This window comes from Schistocerca gregaria, chromosome 11, assembly GCF_023897955.1.
Source record: "Schistocerca gregaria isolate iqSchGreg1 chromosome 11, iqSchGreg1.2, whole genome shotgun sequence".
NCBI lineage: Eukaryota > Metazoa > Arthropoda > Insecta > Orthoptera > Acrididae > Schistocerca > Schistocerca gregaria.
The window spans coordinates 137,680,951-137,699,067 of record NC_064930.1 but is presented as its reverse complement, the minus strand read 5'-3'; the positions used below and the strand labels follow the sequence as shown (position 1 = coordinate 137,699,067).

Sequence of the window (18,117 nt, the reverse complement as noted above, 5' to 3'; positions counted from 1 at the left end):
GGCGGCGCTCGGTCTGCAATCACTGATAGTGGCGACACGCGGGCCCGACGTATACTACCGGACCGCGGCCGATTTAAAGGCTACCACCTAGCAAGTGTGGTGTCTGGCGGTGACACCACAAATTACTTACGATTTGCTGATCTGCGTTTGCTCACATCTGGTCTGGAGGTCGCACCACCACTTTTATTACTGCCACATAATCACATCTTTGTGTTTTCGCCATCCACACACTGTTCACCATGTTCCTCACACTTTTGTGTGTTGGACTATCTTTCTTTTGTCACTCGATACAACTATTTCGTCGTACACTTTTTTTCACACAGCAAAAATTGCGACTCCTTTACGTGTTTCATCTTCTTTGGTATGTTTACCTATTTGTTGCCAACGTAAAGATGTATATGTTCGTTACTAACTTCTATTTATGATGTTTGCCGGCCAGGGTGGCCCAGCGGTTCTAGGCGCTTCAATCTGGAACCACGCGACCGCTACGGTCGCAGGTTCGAATCCTGCCTCGGGCAAGGATATGTGTGATGTCCTTAGGTTAGTTAGGTTTAAGTAGTTCTAAGTTCTAGGGGACTGATGACCTCAGAAGGTAAGTGCCATAGTGCTCAGAGCCATTTGAACCATATTTATGATGTTTATACCGTGTGTGTGTGTGTGTGTGTGTGTGTGTGTGTGTGTGTGTGTGTGTGTGTGTGTGTATGAGTGAGAGAGAGGGGAGGCATAGAGCCGATTTTTTTTTCGTTGGGGGGGGGGGGGGGGGGGGGGGAGAGGGGGCGGTTGTACTAACTGTTAGCGAGTGGTTGAAAATTTTGGTGACAGCCGTTTTGACTTTTCGTTTCAATATTCTGGGGAGGGGTGTTGGATGGATAAGTGTAAAAATGTTGGGTTCTGTTATTATTACATTGGACAGTATTATTATATTTATCCTTTTTGCGAGCATTATTCTATTATTTTATATATTAGTGTTGGGTTGGGTTGTTTGGGGGAAGAGACCTAACAGCGAGGTCATCGGTCTCATCGGATTAGGGAAGGATGGGGAAGGAAGTCGGCGGTGGCCTTTCAAAGGAACCATCCCGGCATTTGCCTGAAGCGATTGACGGGAATCACGGAAAACCTAAATCAGGATGGCTGGACGCGGGATTGAACCGTCGTCCTCTCTAATGTGAGTCCAGTGTGCTACCACTGCGCTACCTTCCTCGGTTCTATTAGTATAAATGTTTAAATAAGTGACATATTGAAACAATCTCCTCAAATTACTAACCAAACGTGCCAACTGTGAATTGCATGTTAACGCCAAAAACCTCTAAAGAAAAAGAATATGATGAAAAAATATAAGCGTATCGCGATCTACAATAAGTACTGGTATCGTATATTGTAGTTATAAGCCAAGTGGTTGCAAGTGACCTGGATAAAAAACGTAACCACATTCTCTCTCGCAAGATAGGCCGAACAATTTTCATCTTCCAGAATGAGATTTTCACTCTGCAGCGGAGTCTGCGCTGGTATGAAACTTCCAGGCAGATTAAAACTGTGTGCCGGACCGAGACTCGAACTCGGGACGTTTGCCAACTGAAAATTACATGTTAATCCCAAAAACCTGGACAGAAAAGGTATGTGATCAAATAATACAGAGTGTTACAAAAAGGAACGGCCAAACTTTCAGGAAACATTCCTCACACATGAAGAAAGAAAATATGTTATGTGGACATGTGTCCGGAAACGCTTACTTTCCATGTTTGAGCTCGTTTTATTATCTCTCTTCAAATCACATTATTCATGGAATGGAAACACACAGCAACAGAATGTACCAGCGTGACTTCAAACACTTTGTTACGGGAAATGTTCAAAATATCCTCCGTTAGCGAGGATACGTGCATCCACCCTCCGTCGCACGGAATCGCTGATGTGCTGACGCAGCTCTGGAGAATGGCGAATGGTATCACAGCCGTCCACAATACGAGCACGAAGAGTCTCTACATTTGGTACCGGGGTTGCGTAGACGAGAGCTTTCAAACGCCTCCATAAATGAAAGTCAAGAGGGTTGAGGTCAGGAGAGCGTGGAGGAAAACGGAATTGGTCCTCCTCTACCAATCCATCGGTCACCGAATCTGTTGTTGAGAAGCGTACGAACACTTGGACTGAAATGTGCAGGAGCTCCATCGTGCACGAAGCACATGTTGTGTCGTACTTGTACAGGCACATGTTCTAGCAGCACAGGTAGAGTATCCCGTATGAAATCATGATAACGTGCTCCATTGAGCGTAGGTGGACGAAACTAAACTGAGGTCTAACATGGAAATTAAGCGTTTCCGAACACATGTCCACATAACATCTTTCCTTTATTTGTGTGTGAGGAATGTTTCCTAAAAAGTTTGTCCGTACCTTTTTGTAACACCCTGTATAAGCGTATCGCGATCTACAATCAGTACTGGTATCGTATATTACAGTTATAAGCTAAGTGGTTGCATGTGGCCTGGATAAAAACGAAACGGCACTCTCTCCCGCGAGATAGGCCGAACAATTTCCATCTTGTCCCAGTAGCGCAAGGGCAGATTCGGTGGGAAGGGAAGTGCCGGAGGTTGAGCAACACGTGAGGGGTGGGGGGAGTGGAGATGGCAGCTGCGCTTCCCCCACCACCGGCGCACCTGCCCCTCCCCTCCGCAGGCACAAGTGCGGCTGTGTGAGCGACGCGCCGTGGTCCAGGTGGAGGGGGTAAGCCGCGCCAGTTGCAGCCGGGTCAGCGGCCGGAGTACCACAGCGCGCCCACCGCCAGCTGCGCAGGCTTAAAGGCGCCCATCCGTCCGACCACCTGGTCAACCGCCAACCACCGGACGCGCGCCGCCTGCCCCATACAACCACGCCGGTCGCAGCTGGGCGCGACATCTGCAGAAGGTAAACGCCAGGTCTCGCGTCCACAGGGCGCCTCGAAACCATCGTAGGCAACCATGCATACGGCGCTTCGGCAGGAATAGGAAATACCAGATTTTTCAGGAGGTCCTATAGTTCAATTCTTTTGTCTTGGCGGTTCTCGCATGCCCGCCCAGACGCGGGAGATTGCTGCGTTGCCAGCTGCAAACGCCGTACAAGAGAAGCAGCGCCATAGTATAGTATAGTTCGCAAACTTACGTTTAGGGGGGAGCGCGCAGTTTATGAAGTAAAGCCACCACGGCCGCGTTAACCCTTTCGCTGCTACAGAGACGTGCTCCCCGCATTCATTTTGTCATCCCTGCACTGCTCGCCTGTGCAGACACACGGTGTTTCGACTGCTTTGACACACTTATCATTCGATTTCACAAAAACTATTTCGCCCAAAAATTTGATTTTTACACTTCTTCTTGACTGATACCTTCACACCCCCCCCCCCCCCTCCGCCACCCCATAAATGACTTAATTTTGTTTCCATGTTCAACGCAGTTATTCTGCAGCATTAAATGTAGTAAACCATTCCCGAAATTTTGAAGAGGTTGCAGAGGTAAAGTCCATAGCGTTTACTTTCCGTATGGTCGATTTTAGTTGCCACGATGTTGGGAATTAAATGTTGACAAGATACCTAAATTTCATATAAAATTTGCTGTATAACAATATCTCATTTAATTTAAGTACCAGGTAGGTGTCGTATGTAGTATTGAGAAATACTGAAGAGACAAAGCACTAGAAATTTCAAAAAATTACATTCAGACGAATAAAATTCATGAAGTAAGACACTTCGATTTTGTTTTTAAATAAAGAAAATGTTAAGCATCGAACAAGGTTTGAACTTGGAACCTTCCACTTAGGAGACAAACACTTTCACCATTACACTAAGGCTGCTCGTCGTTAAATAGACTTCCTGAAGGAATTTAAATACTGACAAACACCTTTGGTATGCCTGTGAATTACGTTTCATCGAAGTACAATAGGAAATAAACAATTACCGCTGTTCTTTATTGCGAAAAAGCTGTTCGTGAGATTGATACAAACACCTTTCCTTGCTATCGTCTCAATTACGAGGCTTATTGCTTGTTTGGTTTAATTAATTGATAGAATATGAAGCAATTGGTATAAAGAATGCTTTTTCCAAACTTTCTATAAAAGAAAGTCTGCTATCAAGACATTGCTTTTGTTCAATTACTTTATTTATGACTGAAAGTTTCTAAAACTGAAGACACTCGTCCGCGCTCTGCACTGCAACCGAGATCTGGCAACGTCGTTCTCTGTTCATTGGCTGACTGTGTTTTCTGACGTCATATGCGCAGAACGAACCTAAACTCGGCCGCCGTCATAAATGTCACGCACTATAGTGTAGACTAACTCAAAGAAAACATACCACATCCAAGGGCGACACTGTAAATTTTTGGAAAAATCGGACAAGTACATACTCGTACATATGCAATTCCAACACTGTGTTAGTAACAGGATCAGTAACTCAATTCATTTATAGTGTTGTTATGGGTTCTTTGGTCCTGAGACTGGTTTGATGCAGCTCTCCATGCTACTCTATCCTGTGCAAGCTGCTTCATCTCCCAGTACCTACTGCAACCTACATCCTTCTGAATCTGTTTAGTGTATTCATCTCTTGGTCTCCCTCTACGATTTTTACCCTCCACGCTGCCCTCCAATACTAAATTCGTGATCCATTGATGCCTCAGAACATGTCCTACCAACCGATCCCTTCTTCTAGTCAAGTTGTGCTACAAACTCCTCTTCTCCCCAATTCTATTCAATACCTCCTCATTAGTTATGTGATCTACCCATCTAATCTTCAGCATTCTTCTAGAGCACCACATTTCGAAAGCTTCTATTCTCTTTTTGTCCAAACTATTTATCGTCCATGTTTCACTTCCATACATGGCTACACTCCATACAAATACTTTGAGAAACGACTTCCTGACACTTAAATCTATACTCGATGTTAACAAATTTCTCTTCTTCAGAAACGCTTTCCTTGCCATTGCCTGTCTACATTTTATATCCTCTCTACTTCGACCACCATCAATTATTTTGCTCCCCAAATAGCAAAACTCCTTTACTACTTTAAGTGTCTCATTTTATATCCTCTCTACTTCGACCACCATCAATTATTTTGCTCCCCAGTATGAAACCTCTCTTCTAGCCTATTTTCGTGATTCTACATCAAGGGGAAGTACCCTTTAGATTTTAATGAGTGAGTGTGTATCAAAATATGTGACATAAAGGACCTTATCTTTTGATTGCATTGACTCAGAAGCTAACGTTTGTTATATCGCCAAAGGACCATAGACCTCAGTATGTACCGAGCGAGGTGGCGCAGTGGTTAGACACTGGACTCGCATTCGGGAGGACGACGGTTCAATCCCGCGTCCAGCCATCCTGATTTAGGTTTTCCGTGATTTCCCTAAATCACTCCAGGCAAATGCCGGGATGGTTTCTCTGAAAGGGCACGGCCGACTTCCTTCCCTATCCTTCCCTAATCTGGTCTCCTTCCCCCAACCAACCAACCTCAGTATGTGACAAATTTCAACTTAACGCCACTCCTGAGAGAAAAGGGCTGAATAGACAGATGGAGAGACAGTCTGATGACAAAGAACAGAAAAAAAGTTTTGCGTGCGATGTAATTACCAGTTAACAATTCTAGGATTTTTTGGCCTTTGGTTGTAGTATGAAATCTTCCTTCTTGGCAAAATTCCTGATTCTAGGCCAACGGAAAGTGCACGGGGGATTTTGATACCTACGTCTGCAAACCTCAACTGTACATAATTTTGATGGAATATATAACACATTTATTTTTACATCAGTTGAATACAATTGTCTTTTGATTGTAACATGAATGCCTCAGTAAATTTAAAATTAGATAGGGATATGTAGGTATTTACAGCTTAAAATTTGACACGCACTTTCAATTCTGTGCCATGTTTTTTAATATAATTTTGTCTTCTTATGTAGGTGAGCAACATGTATGAGACAGGCGAAATACCCTCAGACTTCAAGAAGAATATAATAATTCCAATCCCAAAGAAAGCAGGTGCTGACAGATGTGAAAATTACCGAACTATCAGTTTAATAAGTCACAGCTCCAAAATACTAACGCGAATTCTTTACAGACGAATGGAAAAACTAGTAGAAGCCGACCTCGGGGAGGATCAGTTTGGATTCCGTCGAAATGTTGGAACACGTGAGGTAATACCGACCTTACGACTTATCTTAGAAGAAAGATTAAGAAAAGGCAAACCTACGTTTATAGCATTTGTAGACTTAGAGAAAGCTTTTGACAATGTTGACTGGAATACCCTCTTTCAAATTCTAAAGGTGGCAGGGGTAAAATACAGGGAGCGAAAGGCTATTTACAATTTGTACAGAAACCAGATGGCCGTCATAAAACTCGAGGGGCATGAAAGGGAAGCAGTGGTTGGGAAAGGAGTGAGACAGGGTTGTAGCCTCTCCCCGATGTTATTGAATCTGTATATTGAGCAAGCAGTAAAGGAAACAAAAGAAAAATTTGGAGTAGGTATTAAAATTCATGAGACGAAGTAAAAACTTTGAGGTTGGCCTATGACATTGTAATTCTGTCAGAGACGGCAAAGGACTTGGAAGAGCAGTTGAACGGAATGGACAGTGTCTTGAAAGGAGGATATAAGAGGAACATCAACAAAAGCAAAATGGGGATAACGGAATGTAGTCAAATTGAATCGGGTGATGGTGAGGGAATTAGATTAGGAAATGAGACACTTAAAGTAGTAAAGGATTTTTGCTATTTAGGAAGTAAAATAACTGATGATGGTCGAAGTAGAGAGGATATAAAATGTAGACTGGCAATGGCAAGGAAGGCGTTTCTGAAGAAGAGAAATTTGTTAACATCGAATATAGATTTATGTGTCAGGAAGTCGTGCCTGAAAGTGTTTGTTCGGAGTGTGGCCATGTATGGAAGTGAAACATGGACGATAACTAGTTTGGACAAGAAGAGAATAGAAGCTTTCGAAATGTGGTGCTACAGAAGAATACTGAAGATAAGGTGGATAGATCACGTAACTAATGAGGAGGTGTCGAATAGGATTGGGGAGAAGAGAAGTTTGTGGCACAACTTGACTAGAAGAAGGGATCGGTTGGTAGGACATGTTCTGAGGCATCAAGGGATCACCATTTTAGTACTGGTGGGCAGCGTGGAGGGTAAAAGTCGTAGAGGGAGACCAAGAGATGAATACACTAAACAGATTCAGAAGGATGCAGGTTGCAGTAGGTACTGGGAGATGAAGAAGCTTGCACAGGATAGAGTAGCATGGAGAGCTGCATCAAACCAGTCTTAGGACTGAAGACCACAACAACAACAACAACATGTAGGCAATGGTTTCAAAATGAACGGGATATTATATACAACTTCGGCGAAAACCTTATTTAATAAATTATAAACAAGAACGACTTTTAAAAATTTATATAGCTTGTTTTTCAAAACATTCCCCTTTAACATAAATCCTTTTTTGCATTCGATGAAACAGGTCGTTAAAGCAGTTACGCCCCTCTTCAGAAATCAGCCTTTCATGGTGATCCATTGCTTCATCTGATGATGGAAAAAATGATTCCACACATTTTAACTTTAATTTTTGAAAACAGAAAGAAATCACTAGGTACGAGGTCGGCGTCATATGTTGGAGAGCCCATGATGGGCTATTAGGGCATCAAGATTCTACGGTGTTAGTTTTTCTATATGCGATTGTGCATTGTTGTGATGGAAAATTACTTTCTTTGTTTGAAGAACGTTTTCAAAAATTTACCGACACCAGTCGGCTGTGACGGTACGTGTAGTGCTATAGAGACAATATGGCGCATTTTAGAAAACTGGCAACCATCTTCTTCCGAGCACTGCGAATTCGTTGGATCTTTGCAAGTGTATGTTGTGTTCGAAAGATCTATTGAACGGATTGAGTTTTCTTTTCGGGATCATAACCATGAAGCCAAGATTCATCAGCAGTAAAGATATTCCAAATCAAGTGTGAAGTGGCACCTTGGAAGTTAATACCGCTTTTTTTTCCCCACCAATCAACCAACCAGTGCGTTGTTTTTTGTGATCGAGAGTCTCTCTATGTGGAACCCAAGCACAAGAAAGTCCTCTCACGCATAACGGTTGATGTACTGAGTTTAGGTTTGGACCCGTACCAATTGTCAATGTCGCCCGAATAAATTCGCATGACCTCCGTCTGTCTTCTTGAAGCACACTCGAACAGCAGCAAAATTTTCTTCAGTATCAGCAGTTCTTGGACGTCCTTCACGAAATGCGTCGGTTAAAAAATAAAAATAAAAGTTGGTTTCCGTTTAAAAAATTTCGATGTTTTCTGAATTCACTGTAGCAGTTATAAGTTGTTGCCAGATGCGTTTCTAAGAACGATCACGACCTTTTTTTTTTTAGGAATTATTGACGGTTTTGCTTACTTTTTGCTGAGTCCTACAGCTGTCGCCCCATCTATGTCACCCACCCTTCATCATCCTCTTCTATTCCTCTTCTCTCCATTACTTCTCGTTTACCCCTTAGCCACACTGTCGGTGATCTTCGCCTTCTCCTTTTCCTTACAGGAGGTCACCATGAAAGTCCTCTCTTTGGTCACCTGTCTTCATCCATTCTTCTTACATGCCCAAACCGTCCTAGCTGTCTTTCTTCTGTTCTATCTGTGTTTCTACAATGAGTCTGCGTCCTTTCTCTTGTTTCCTCATTTATTACGCGGTCAAGTCGGGTAATTCTACATGCTCTTCTCAACTGGTCTATTTCTACAGCTCTAAAGTCTGTTTCCATTTGTTCCTGTGAGTTCCCAGAACGATGGATATGTATAAATGTATTTTAACCTTGAAACTCAGTACAGTATTTAATTTTCGAAGAACCGCCTTTCCCTGCCTGATCCGTTGTTAGGTACCTGTGGCATCTTCCGTGACGTGACTGGATACTACCGAGGTATATAAACTCAAAAATGGTTCAAATGGCTCTGAGCTCTATGGGACTTAAAGTCTGAGGCCATCAGTCCCCTAGAACTTAGAAGTACTTAAATCTAACTAAGCGAAGGACATCACACACGTCCATGCCAGAGGCAGGATTCGAGCCTGCGACCGTAGCAGTCGCGCGGTTCCAGACTGAAGTGCCTAGAACCGCTCGGACACTCTGGACCGCTGGGAGCCATCCTTGCACAGTTCTATCATCCTAATGATTTTACTGCGTATACTAAACTCCCGTAATTTGTTGTAGAGGCTACTTCTGAGGATGCTGACAGAGACTCGCTGGAAGTCAGTGAAGAGACAGTGGATGTTCCTGTTAAATTCCCAGTATATCTCAAAGATCTGTTGTATAGTAAACAAATTATCAGTTGTGGAAGGGTTTCTTCGAAATACACTAAGCAACCCACTCAAAAGTAAAGCTTTGTCAATCACCACAAAGATGAAGATATACAACACTATCATCTGCCCCACAGTACTGTACGGTTCAGAAAGCTGGACGCTTACAAAGAATGAAAGAGAAAAACTGAATGGTTTCGAAAGAAAAGTAATAAGAAAACTCTGGGGACCTGTGTTGGAGAACGGCGCATGGGAATTCGAAATAACAATGAAATTTATCAGTTAATGAAGCAACCCATTGTCATGCAGAAATTAAAAAGTAGGAGACTGCAATGGGCTGGACATGTGGCTAGAATGGAAAACAACAGAATCACCAAGAAAGCATTTGAAATAACTCTCCGGGCAACAAGACCATTGAGTCGACCTCGTACAAGGTGGGAAGATGACACAGAGAAGGACATCGGAGCATTAGGAATTTCCGCAGGGTGGGGAGAGGCTGCCAGAGACAGAAGTCGGCGGAAGCAGATCTACATCTACATCCATACTCCACAATCCACCTGACGGTGTGTGGCGGAGCGTACCTTGAGTACCTCTATCAGTTGATGTAGCGCGTGGTCTACAGGATCTGTGATCGCTGAGAAGAAGAAAGGAAGCCAACTGTCTGTATGCAACTAAAATCATTAAAAAAAGTCACCTAAGAGCATTACAACATAAAGAAAAAACTTTCTTTTCTCTAGAAAAAATTCAGGTCTGAAAGTATCAAACGATACCATAGAATTGGCCAACAAATTAAAATCACAGGTGAAAGCTCAGTTACCTAAACTGCAGTCACAACTTCACAGCTTGAAATTCAAAACAATAATTACAGTCGATGAACAATCCCACAGCAACTTTGGTACCAAACACGCGAAACTAAAACATAGCTCTGTAATGATCTGTATCTCTGCAAGGAATAAAAGCTGGACACGCATGGAATATTTTGTTCCAAGGTAGTCTATGCTAGCGCCTCTTAAAACGCTTAGTATTCCTGCTGAATCAATCCGCTTGGAGCGAAGCCCCACCCCGTTAACCAGAGCTAATTAACAAAAGAATTACATTTCAGTCACTACCGTTCCGCTAGCGGTTGTTCAAATGCTTGTTTTGCCAATAATATATATTTGGCAAAACAACACTTAATTTCTGTATGGAATTACCGGTTTTGTCTGTCGCCGACGATTTTCATTTTAAGAAGACAAATAAGTTTGTTACTTAAAAGTTAACTTATGCATATTACATCAGACCTAAAATACAGTAAAATAAAATGTCATACTATGAGATTGATACCATAGTTCTTCCATTGAGGAAACCACGCTGTCCATGAATACACGTGAGGAGGGGGTCTGTATATCCTGGTGGGTTAATAACTAACTATTCACGGGGTGCTGACATACGTGAGCAAAATTTAATAGCGTGCACGTGAGTACTTTAATCAGTACGACGTATAAAATTACATTGAAAAATCTGCAGTTAGCGTTTTTTATGAACAAAATCATGCGACTTTGACTACGAGCGCAAATAAATAGCACTTGTCCAACATCCTAGAAGAGTTAATATTTAACTAACTTTTAGGACAACAAACGGTACAAAGACAAATATGTTTCTTTGTCAATTTAGTCAGACCGAAGATTCCTAGACTAAGTGCATCCAAAACACCTCTCAACTGCCTGTCAAAGATAACATTATTAACGTCCAATATTGACTATTAGAGAGAAGAAAATATTTCTGTAAAAGTGGAAAGTAAAAACTAAGTTTGTTAAAATATATATGACACAATGAATAAATGAAGAACGTCACAAATCATGTGTCACAAATATTAATTACATTTTGCTGAATTCATTGTTTCTTTTCTGAAAAACGTTTCTAGTTTGTTAGGTAGTTCATTAACGGACTACGACAGATTCGATAGTTTTTCCGGATTGTAGTATGTATCGACCTTTCTGGTCTTTTGAGGTCGAGTGTCTTGCTGAAGACTTTGCGTTTTGGATCACCTTTTCTTCGAATTTAAGCATTAGACTGCAAACTTGATAACTGTGCTTTAGTGTCAGATTTTGACGGCTCGATACTTGAGTATGGAACTGTCTCGATTTGTCCATATCTTGCAGTCCGTTTTTTATTAGCACTTTTTGAACAGTTGTACTTGACTTTCTCGCCAACTGCTCGTCTCAGCTCATCTGTCCACACTCTCTTGGGTCGAAGTTTTGGCTCATCTTCCTTCATAGTTTGCGTTTTCTATCGGTAGCCTGAAATGATTGGCTCAAATGTCTCTGAGCACTATGGGACTTAACATCTGAGGTCATCAGTCCCCTAGACGTAGAACTACTTAAACCTAACTAACCTAAGGACTTTACACACACCTATGCCCGAGGCAGGATTCGAACCTGCGACCGTAGCAGTCGCACGGTTCCAGAGTGAAGCGCCTAGAGCCGCTCGGCCACACCGGCCAGCCCTGAAGTGATTCCTGTCACGTATCATGTCTTCTGTAACACCTATTTTGTTGGCATCTTTCTTTACGTCTATCCATCCTAGTGTTATTTTGAAGTTACTAACGTAATTAAAAATTTTCTTTGTAATCTGTGTTTTTTCCATTCTTTTTAAATGTCGATAAAATTATAGCCGTCTCTCCCTCTTTGTATCTGTGATCTTTTCTGTATTTTTGTATAAGTCTTCATTTCTCTTTTTTGCTTGTTTTTCTCTGGACGTAAAATTTTTTTTTAGTATTTCTCTCTCTCTCTTTTCTAGTTCTCTTAATTCGCCTTTCTTATTCAATGTTAGGAACTCTGCTCCATACGTTGCTTGTGTCCTAATAACTGAATTATAATGTCTAATCTTCGCTTGTATGGATATTGATTTCTTATTGTGGTAGTTTTGTGTTAATTCAATTGCAAATTCTAACTTACTTTTTAGCCCAGTCTTTTCAGCATTCTCGTGTAAAAGATCAAGCATAACCATATATATATATATATATATATATATATATATATATATATATATATATAGAGTATATTTCACTGGCGGCAAATTAATTAAACCAACAAACACTTTTCCATTTTTTATGACCAAGAGACAAAACATTAACAAAACCCGATTTCAATTACGGTAGATTTTCAAAAATGTCTCCATTGACACGTAAACAAAGGTTACACAGTCGGATCATGTTCTGTCTGACACGGGCAAAAACCCCAGAATTACCAGATTGTTCCTGCTGCTGCTACTATCCGGGCAACTGGCAACCAGATCCTCTTCTGATGCAACAGGAGTTGCGTAAACAAGGTTGCGCATCTCTCTCCACACAAAAAAGTCCAGAGGAGACATCTCTGGGGATGGAGCAGGCCACGGTACAGGACCACCTCTGCCAATCCACGTTTGTGGGAACCGTCGGTCCAGGAATCGACGCACACGGCGACTGAAATGTGCCTTCGACCCGTCATGTTGGAGCCACATGCGTTGTCTTGTAGGGAGCGCGACGTCTTCCAGCGATTCTGGCAATGCTCTGGCGAGAAAATTGTAATAGTGGCTCCCATTTAAGGGCCTATGTAGCAGATACGGCCCAATTAAACAGTCCCCAGCAACACCGACTCACATATTAACGAAGAACCGCACTTGATGAGCGCTAGTAAGTGTGGCATGTGGGCTATCCTCACTCCAAACATGGGAATTGTGTATGTTGAAGACTCCATCACGCCCGAACGTTGCTTCATCGGTAAACAACACAGAGGATGGAAATGTAGGATGCATTTCACGCTGTTCCGGGTACCACTGCGAAAACTGTGCTCTGGGTGGATAATCAACTGGTTCCAGGTTCTGGACACGCTGTAAGTGAAATGGACGTAACAGTTGCTCTGGAAGGACTGTTCTTACATTCGTCTGATTCGTCCCCGTGTTACGTGCAACTGCACGAGTGCTGACTGAAGGATCCCACTCCACATGCTGCAAGACAGCTTCCGCAAATTGCAGCGTTCCCACCGTGCGACGGCGTCCCTGTCCAGGTAATCCGCTAAATGACCCGGTCTCACGCAGACGTTGGTACACAACAACAAAGGCCGTATGTTGCGGGATTCGGCGATTAGGATATTGTTGTCAATAAACCCGCTGTGCAGCTAGTCCGTTGTGGTGCGCTACGTAGAACGCACCAACCGTATCAGTGTACTCACTCCAGGTGTGTCGCTCCGTTAGTAAACAGAGACAATGCACTACTACACTGGTGGAGAGAAGTTGCCTACAACTGAAGAGCGCAATACGCCCTCTAACAACTGAAGATCGTAATACGACCTATAACAACTCAAGAGCGAATTACGGCCTCGTCCAGTTTAAATAATCCTTATAGGAAAAAATGATATATTGTCGTCCTTGAACATTACTTACTTCTATGATGTATACATGCAGAATACAGCGGCAAATGAAAATTTGTGCCAATGCTCGGTTTCGAACCTGCGCCTTCCTGCTCACGTGACACAGTGGCTTTGCACGACTTCACAGCTTACCCTAGCACCCAACCCTCCCCAATCCAAATTCCCATACCAGCCCTGGTACAAATTCTGATTCGTCACTTCAGTCTGCCTATATATACACCGTGGATATTCGAGGCTCGAAAAGATCTCTGGAAGCGTACAGTTTCGTTTGAGTGTTGTTTACTGGCGCTGTGTTGTTTAGATTCACCTTGATGCGCCGGACGTGTGCCGCAGAGCCGCCGGCGAGGCGATGCGAGTGGCGGGTGCGGCCGTGCTGCTGCTGCTGGTCGCTCTGGCGCCGCCCCCGGGGGCGGAGGGGCGGCGGGGGCGGACGCGGGGGCGGACCAAGTCCCGCGCGCAGATCGGCCTCCCCGTCACCGGCCAGTACCGCGACGCCGAGACCGACAAGTACTACAACAACAACAACGTGAGTAGAGCAACGTGTCGTACTGCAACAACGACAACACTACAGCAGTAGCAACATGAATACAATGAAGACAACGACCACAACAATACAAAAACAGGATCAGCTATCATTAATATACTATAACATCAATACTGCAACAACATGATCAGTACAACAATAATGTGGGAGGAGCACCAGAAACAACATGGACACTACAGCAACATTGGTACTGCAACAACAGTAAAACTACAACAATAACAGCAAGGACACAATGATGATAAGAATATCTATAATTTGGTAGAAAATCCGAAGAAATGCTGGTCGTATGTAAAGTACACAAGCGGCAAGACGCAGTCAATACCTTCGCTGCGCAGTGCCGATGGTACTGTTACCGGCTTCTGTGCCGCTAAAGCGGGGTTATTGAACGCAGTTTTCCGAAATTCCTTCACAAGGGAAGACGAATGGAATATTCCAGAATTTGAAACACGAACAGCTGCTAGCATGAGTTTCTTAGAAGTAGATACCTTAGGGCCTGTGACGCAATTCAAATCGCTTGATACGGGCAAGTCTTCAGATTGTATACCGATTAGGTTCCTTTCAGATTAAGCTGATGCAATATCTCCCAACTTAGCAATCATATACAACCGCTCTCTCACCGACAGATCTATACCTACAGATTGGAAAATTGCGCGCAGGTCGCACCAGTGTTTAAGAACGGTAGTAGGAGTAATCCAACGAACTACAGACCTATATCATTGACGTCGGTTTGCAGTAGGGTTTTGGAGCATATATTGTATTCAAACATTATGAATCACCTCGAAGGGAACGATCTATTGACACGTAATAAGCATGGCTTCACAAAACATCGCTCTTGTGCAACGCAGGTAGCTCTTTATTCGCACGAAGTAGCGGCCGCTATCGACACGGAATCTCAAGTTGATTCTGTATTTCTACATTTCTGGAAAGCTTTTGACACCGTTCCTCACAAGCGACTTCTAATCAACCTGCGGACCTATGGGGTATCGTCTCAGTTGTGTGACTGGATTCGTGATTTCCTGTCAGGAAGGTCGCAGTTCGTAGTAATAGACGGCAAATCATCGAGTAAAACTGAAGTGATATCAGCTATTCCCCAGGGAAGCGTCCTGGGACCTCTGCTGTTCCTGATCTATATAAATGACCTGGGTGACAATCTAAGCAGTTCTCTTAGACTGTTCGCAGATGATGCTGTAATTTACCATCTACTAAGGTCATCCGAAGACCAGTATCAGTTGCAAAGCAATTTAGAAAAGATTGCTGTATGGTGTGGCAGGTGGCAGTTGAAGCTAAATAACGAAACGTGTGAGGTGATCCACACGAGTTCCAACTGAAATCCATTGGAATTCGATTACTCGATAAATAGTACAATTCTCAAGGCTGTCAATCCAATTAAGTACCTGGGTCTTAAAATTACGAACAACTTCAGTTGGAAGGACCACATAGATAATATTGTCGGGAAGGCGAGCCAAAGGTTGCGTTTCATTGGCAGGACACTTAGAAGATGCAACAAGTCCATTAAAGAGACAGCTTACACTACACTCGTTCGTCCTCTGTTAGAATATTGCTGCGCGGTGTGGGATCCTTACCAGGTGGGATTGACGGAGGACATCGAAAGGGTGCAAAAAAGGGCAGCTCGTTTTGTATTATCACGTAATAGGGGAGAGAGTGTGGCAGATATGGTACGCGAATTGCGATGGAAGTCATTACAGCAAAGGCGCTTTTCGTCGCGGCGAGACCTTTTTACGAAATTTCAGTCACCAACTTTCTCTTCCGAATGCGAAAATATTTTGTTGAGCCCAACCTACATAGGTAGGAATGATCATCAAAAGAAAATAAGAGAAATCAGAGCTCGAACAGAAAGGTTTAGGTGTTCGTTTTTCCCGCTCGCTGTTCGGGAGTGGAATAGTAGAGAGATAGTATGATTGTGGTTCGATGAACCCTCTGCCAAGCACTTAAATATGAATTGCAGAGTAGTCAGGTAGATGTAGAATAACAAGATAAACACAACAACAACAGTACTTAAACAACTTCAGCACTGCAACAGGAACAACAACGCCATGATCAGTATAACAACAATGTAGGGGGAACACCACCAACAACACTCACTACAAAAACATGAAATTACATCCAAGAAAATTACTTTGGAGAGCACTACATATGGGAACTATAAACCCTTCCTTGATTAAAACAATACAACAGATGTATAAAGATAACATTTGCCAAATGAAAGTTGGTACTAAACTTTCACAGAAATTTAGAACAAGCAAAGGCCTTTTACAGGGCTGTCCCATGTCACCATCATTATTTAAAATCTATATAGATATTGGCCTTAGCACATGGTCTCGTAAATGTAACAGTATGGGATTAGAAATAAGAGATGGAGTTTACCTACATCATTTATTATTTGCTGATGATCAAGTAGTTGTAGCACAAGATGAAGAGGATGCTAACTATATGTGCAATCAACTAGCAGTAGCATACAAAACTTGGGGTTTGAAGATTAAGTACCAAACAACAGAATACTTGACTAATGATTCAGATGAGCTATACACGGAAGGAAAGAAAATCAAAAAGATAAACATTTTCTGTTATTTGGGATCCATTTTAGAAACCGAGAGAAAATCAGAGTCAGAAATCAATGAAAGAATTAGTAAGCGGATGGAAGGTCATTGTGTTGCTTAAGTCATTCTTATGGAGCAGGAATGTAATGAGCAGAACTTAAAAATTAATATACAAATCCATATTAGAGAGTGTGGTTCTGTATGGAACGGAGAGCAGACAATTAACATGAAGCATATTAAAAAATTACAAGCTCTAGAGATGGACTTCTGGAGAAGATCGGCAAGACTCTCCAGGAAAGAGAAGATAAGGAGCACCGATATAATAAGGGGAATGGAAATAAAAAAAAGAATATATGGCGTAATGGATAGGAAGAAATTACAGTGGTACGGGCATGTACGATGAGTGGAGAAAACCAGAATACCAAAACTGACACTGGAGTGGGAGTCGGAGGGGAGAAGAAGTGGAGGACGCCCCATGACTACCTGGCTCCAAAACGTACAGCACACGATGAGGAGAATGGGCGCAGAGGAAGAGGATACACAAGATCGAAACACCTGCAGGAATATTTTGAAAATATAGTTTAAGAACGTATATTGTTTGTATTGTAATTTCCAAGTAAATTATTATGTTGGAGATAAGCCTCTGTAATGAGGAAAATCTCAAAATATATAAGAAAATAATAAAAAACTACATCAATAACAACATGAACACAATGATGACGAAAGTAACTACAATAACAATATGAGCATTACAACAATAATAGCAACACACTACAACATCAGTACTGCAACAACTTGAGCACTGCAAAAAGAATAGGATCAACACAACATCAATTCGAGCACAATAGCAGCAACAGTATGGGCATTGTGACAACATGAGAACTGCTACAGCAAAACAACAACAACATAAGCACTGTAACAAACACATAAGCACTACAGCAATAACAACATGACTACAACAACAATATGAGTATGTATTACAAAAATGGGGACTATCAGAACAAGAGCAATGTGTATACTAGAACACCAACAACATGACTGCCACCACAGCTTTTTCCTTGTTGTTAATGAAGCATTATTGTGTCCGCCCTGTGCAGTGTCAGCTGTATCATTTTGATGGAGACATGTCGAACACTGAATTTAAACCAAGTGATAAGTCAACTTACCCCGTCCTCAACTTCCCTTGGTCCCCGCATACGTCTTGCAGAAGCCGAATGGCCGCTTGCTGTTCTGGCGGATGTAGCTGCGTAACATCCATCAGATATTTGATCCAACACGCAGAAGATACACATACACAATGGACTATGGCTGTGTCTGCTCCAACGATTAGCACTCCAGATAAAGAACCGTGGCATGC

At 42.5% G+C, this 18,117-nt stretch overlaps 1 protein-coding gene across 2 annotated transcripts in view; it reads left to right on the top strand.

Annotated features, from left to right (window-relative positions):
* The first annotated feature begins 2,680 nt into the window (after window positions 1–2,680).
* LOC126295319 (immunoglobulin domain-containing protein oig-4-like) overlaps window positions 2,681–18,117 on the top strand; it is a 31,641-nt gene continuing 16,204 nt past the window's right edge. Inside the window, exons 1-2 of one of the 2 annotated variants that reach the window (XM_049987778.1) lie at window positions 2,681–2,895; window positions 13,992–14,184. In XM_049987778.1, the coding sequence (XP_049843735.1) occupies window positions 14,008–14,184 (177 nt within the window). In that variant the 5' untranslated portion in view covers window positions 2,681–2,895; window positions 13,992–14,007. Of the gene's footprint in view, window positions 2,896–13,959; window positions 14,185–18,117 lie in introns of both variants that reach the window. The other variant, XM_049987777.1, reaches the window with a different exon arrangement.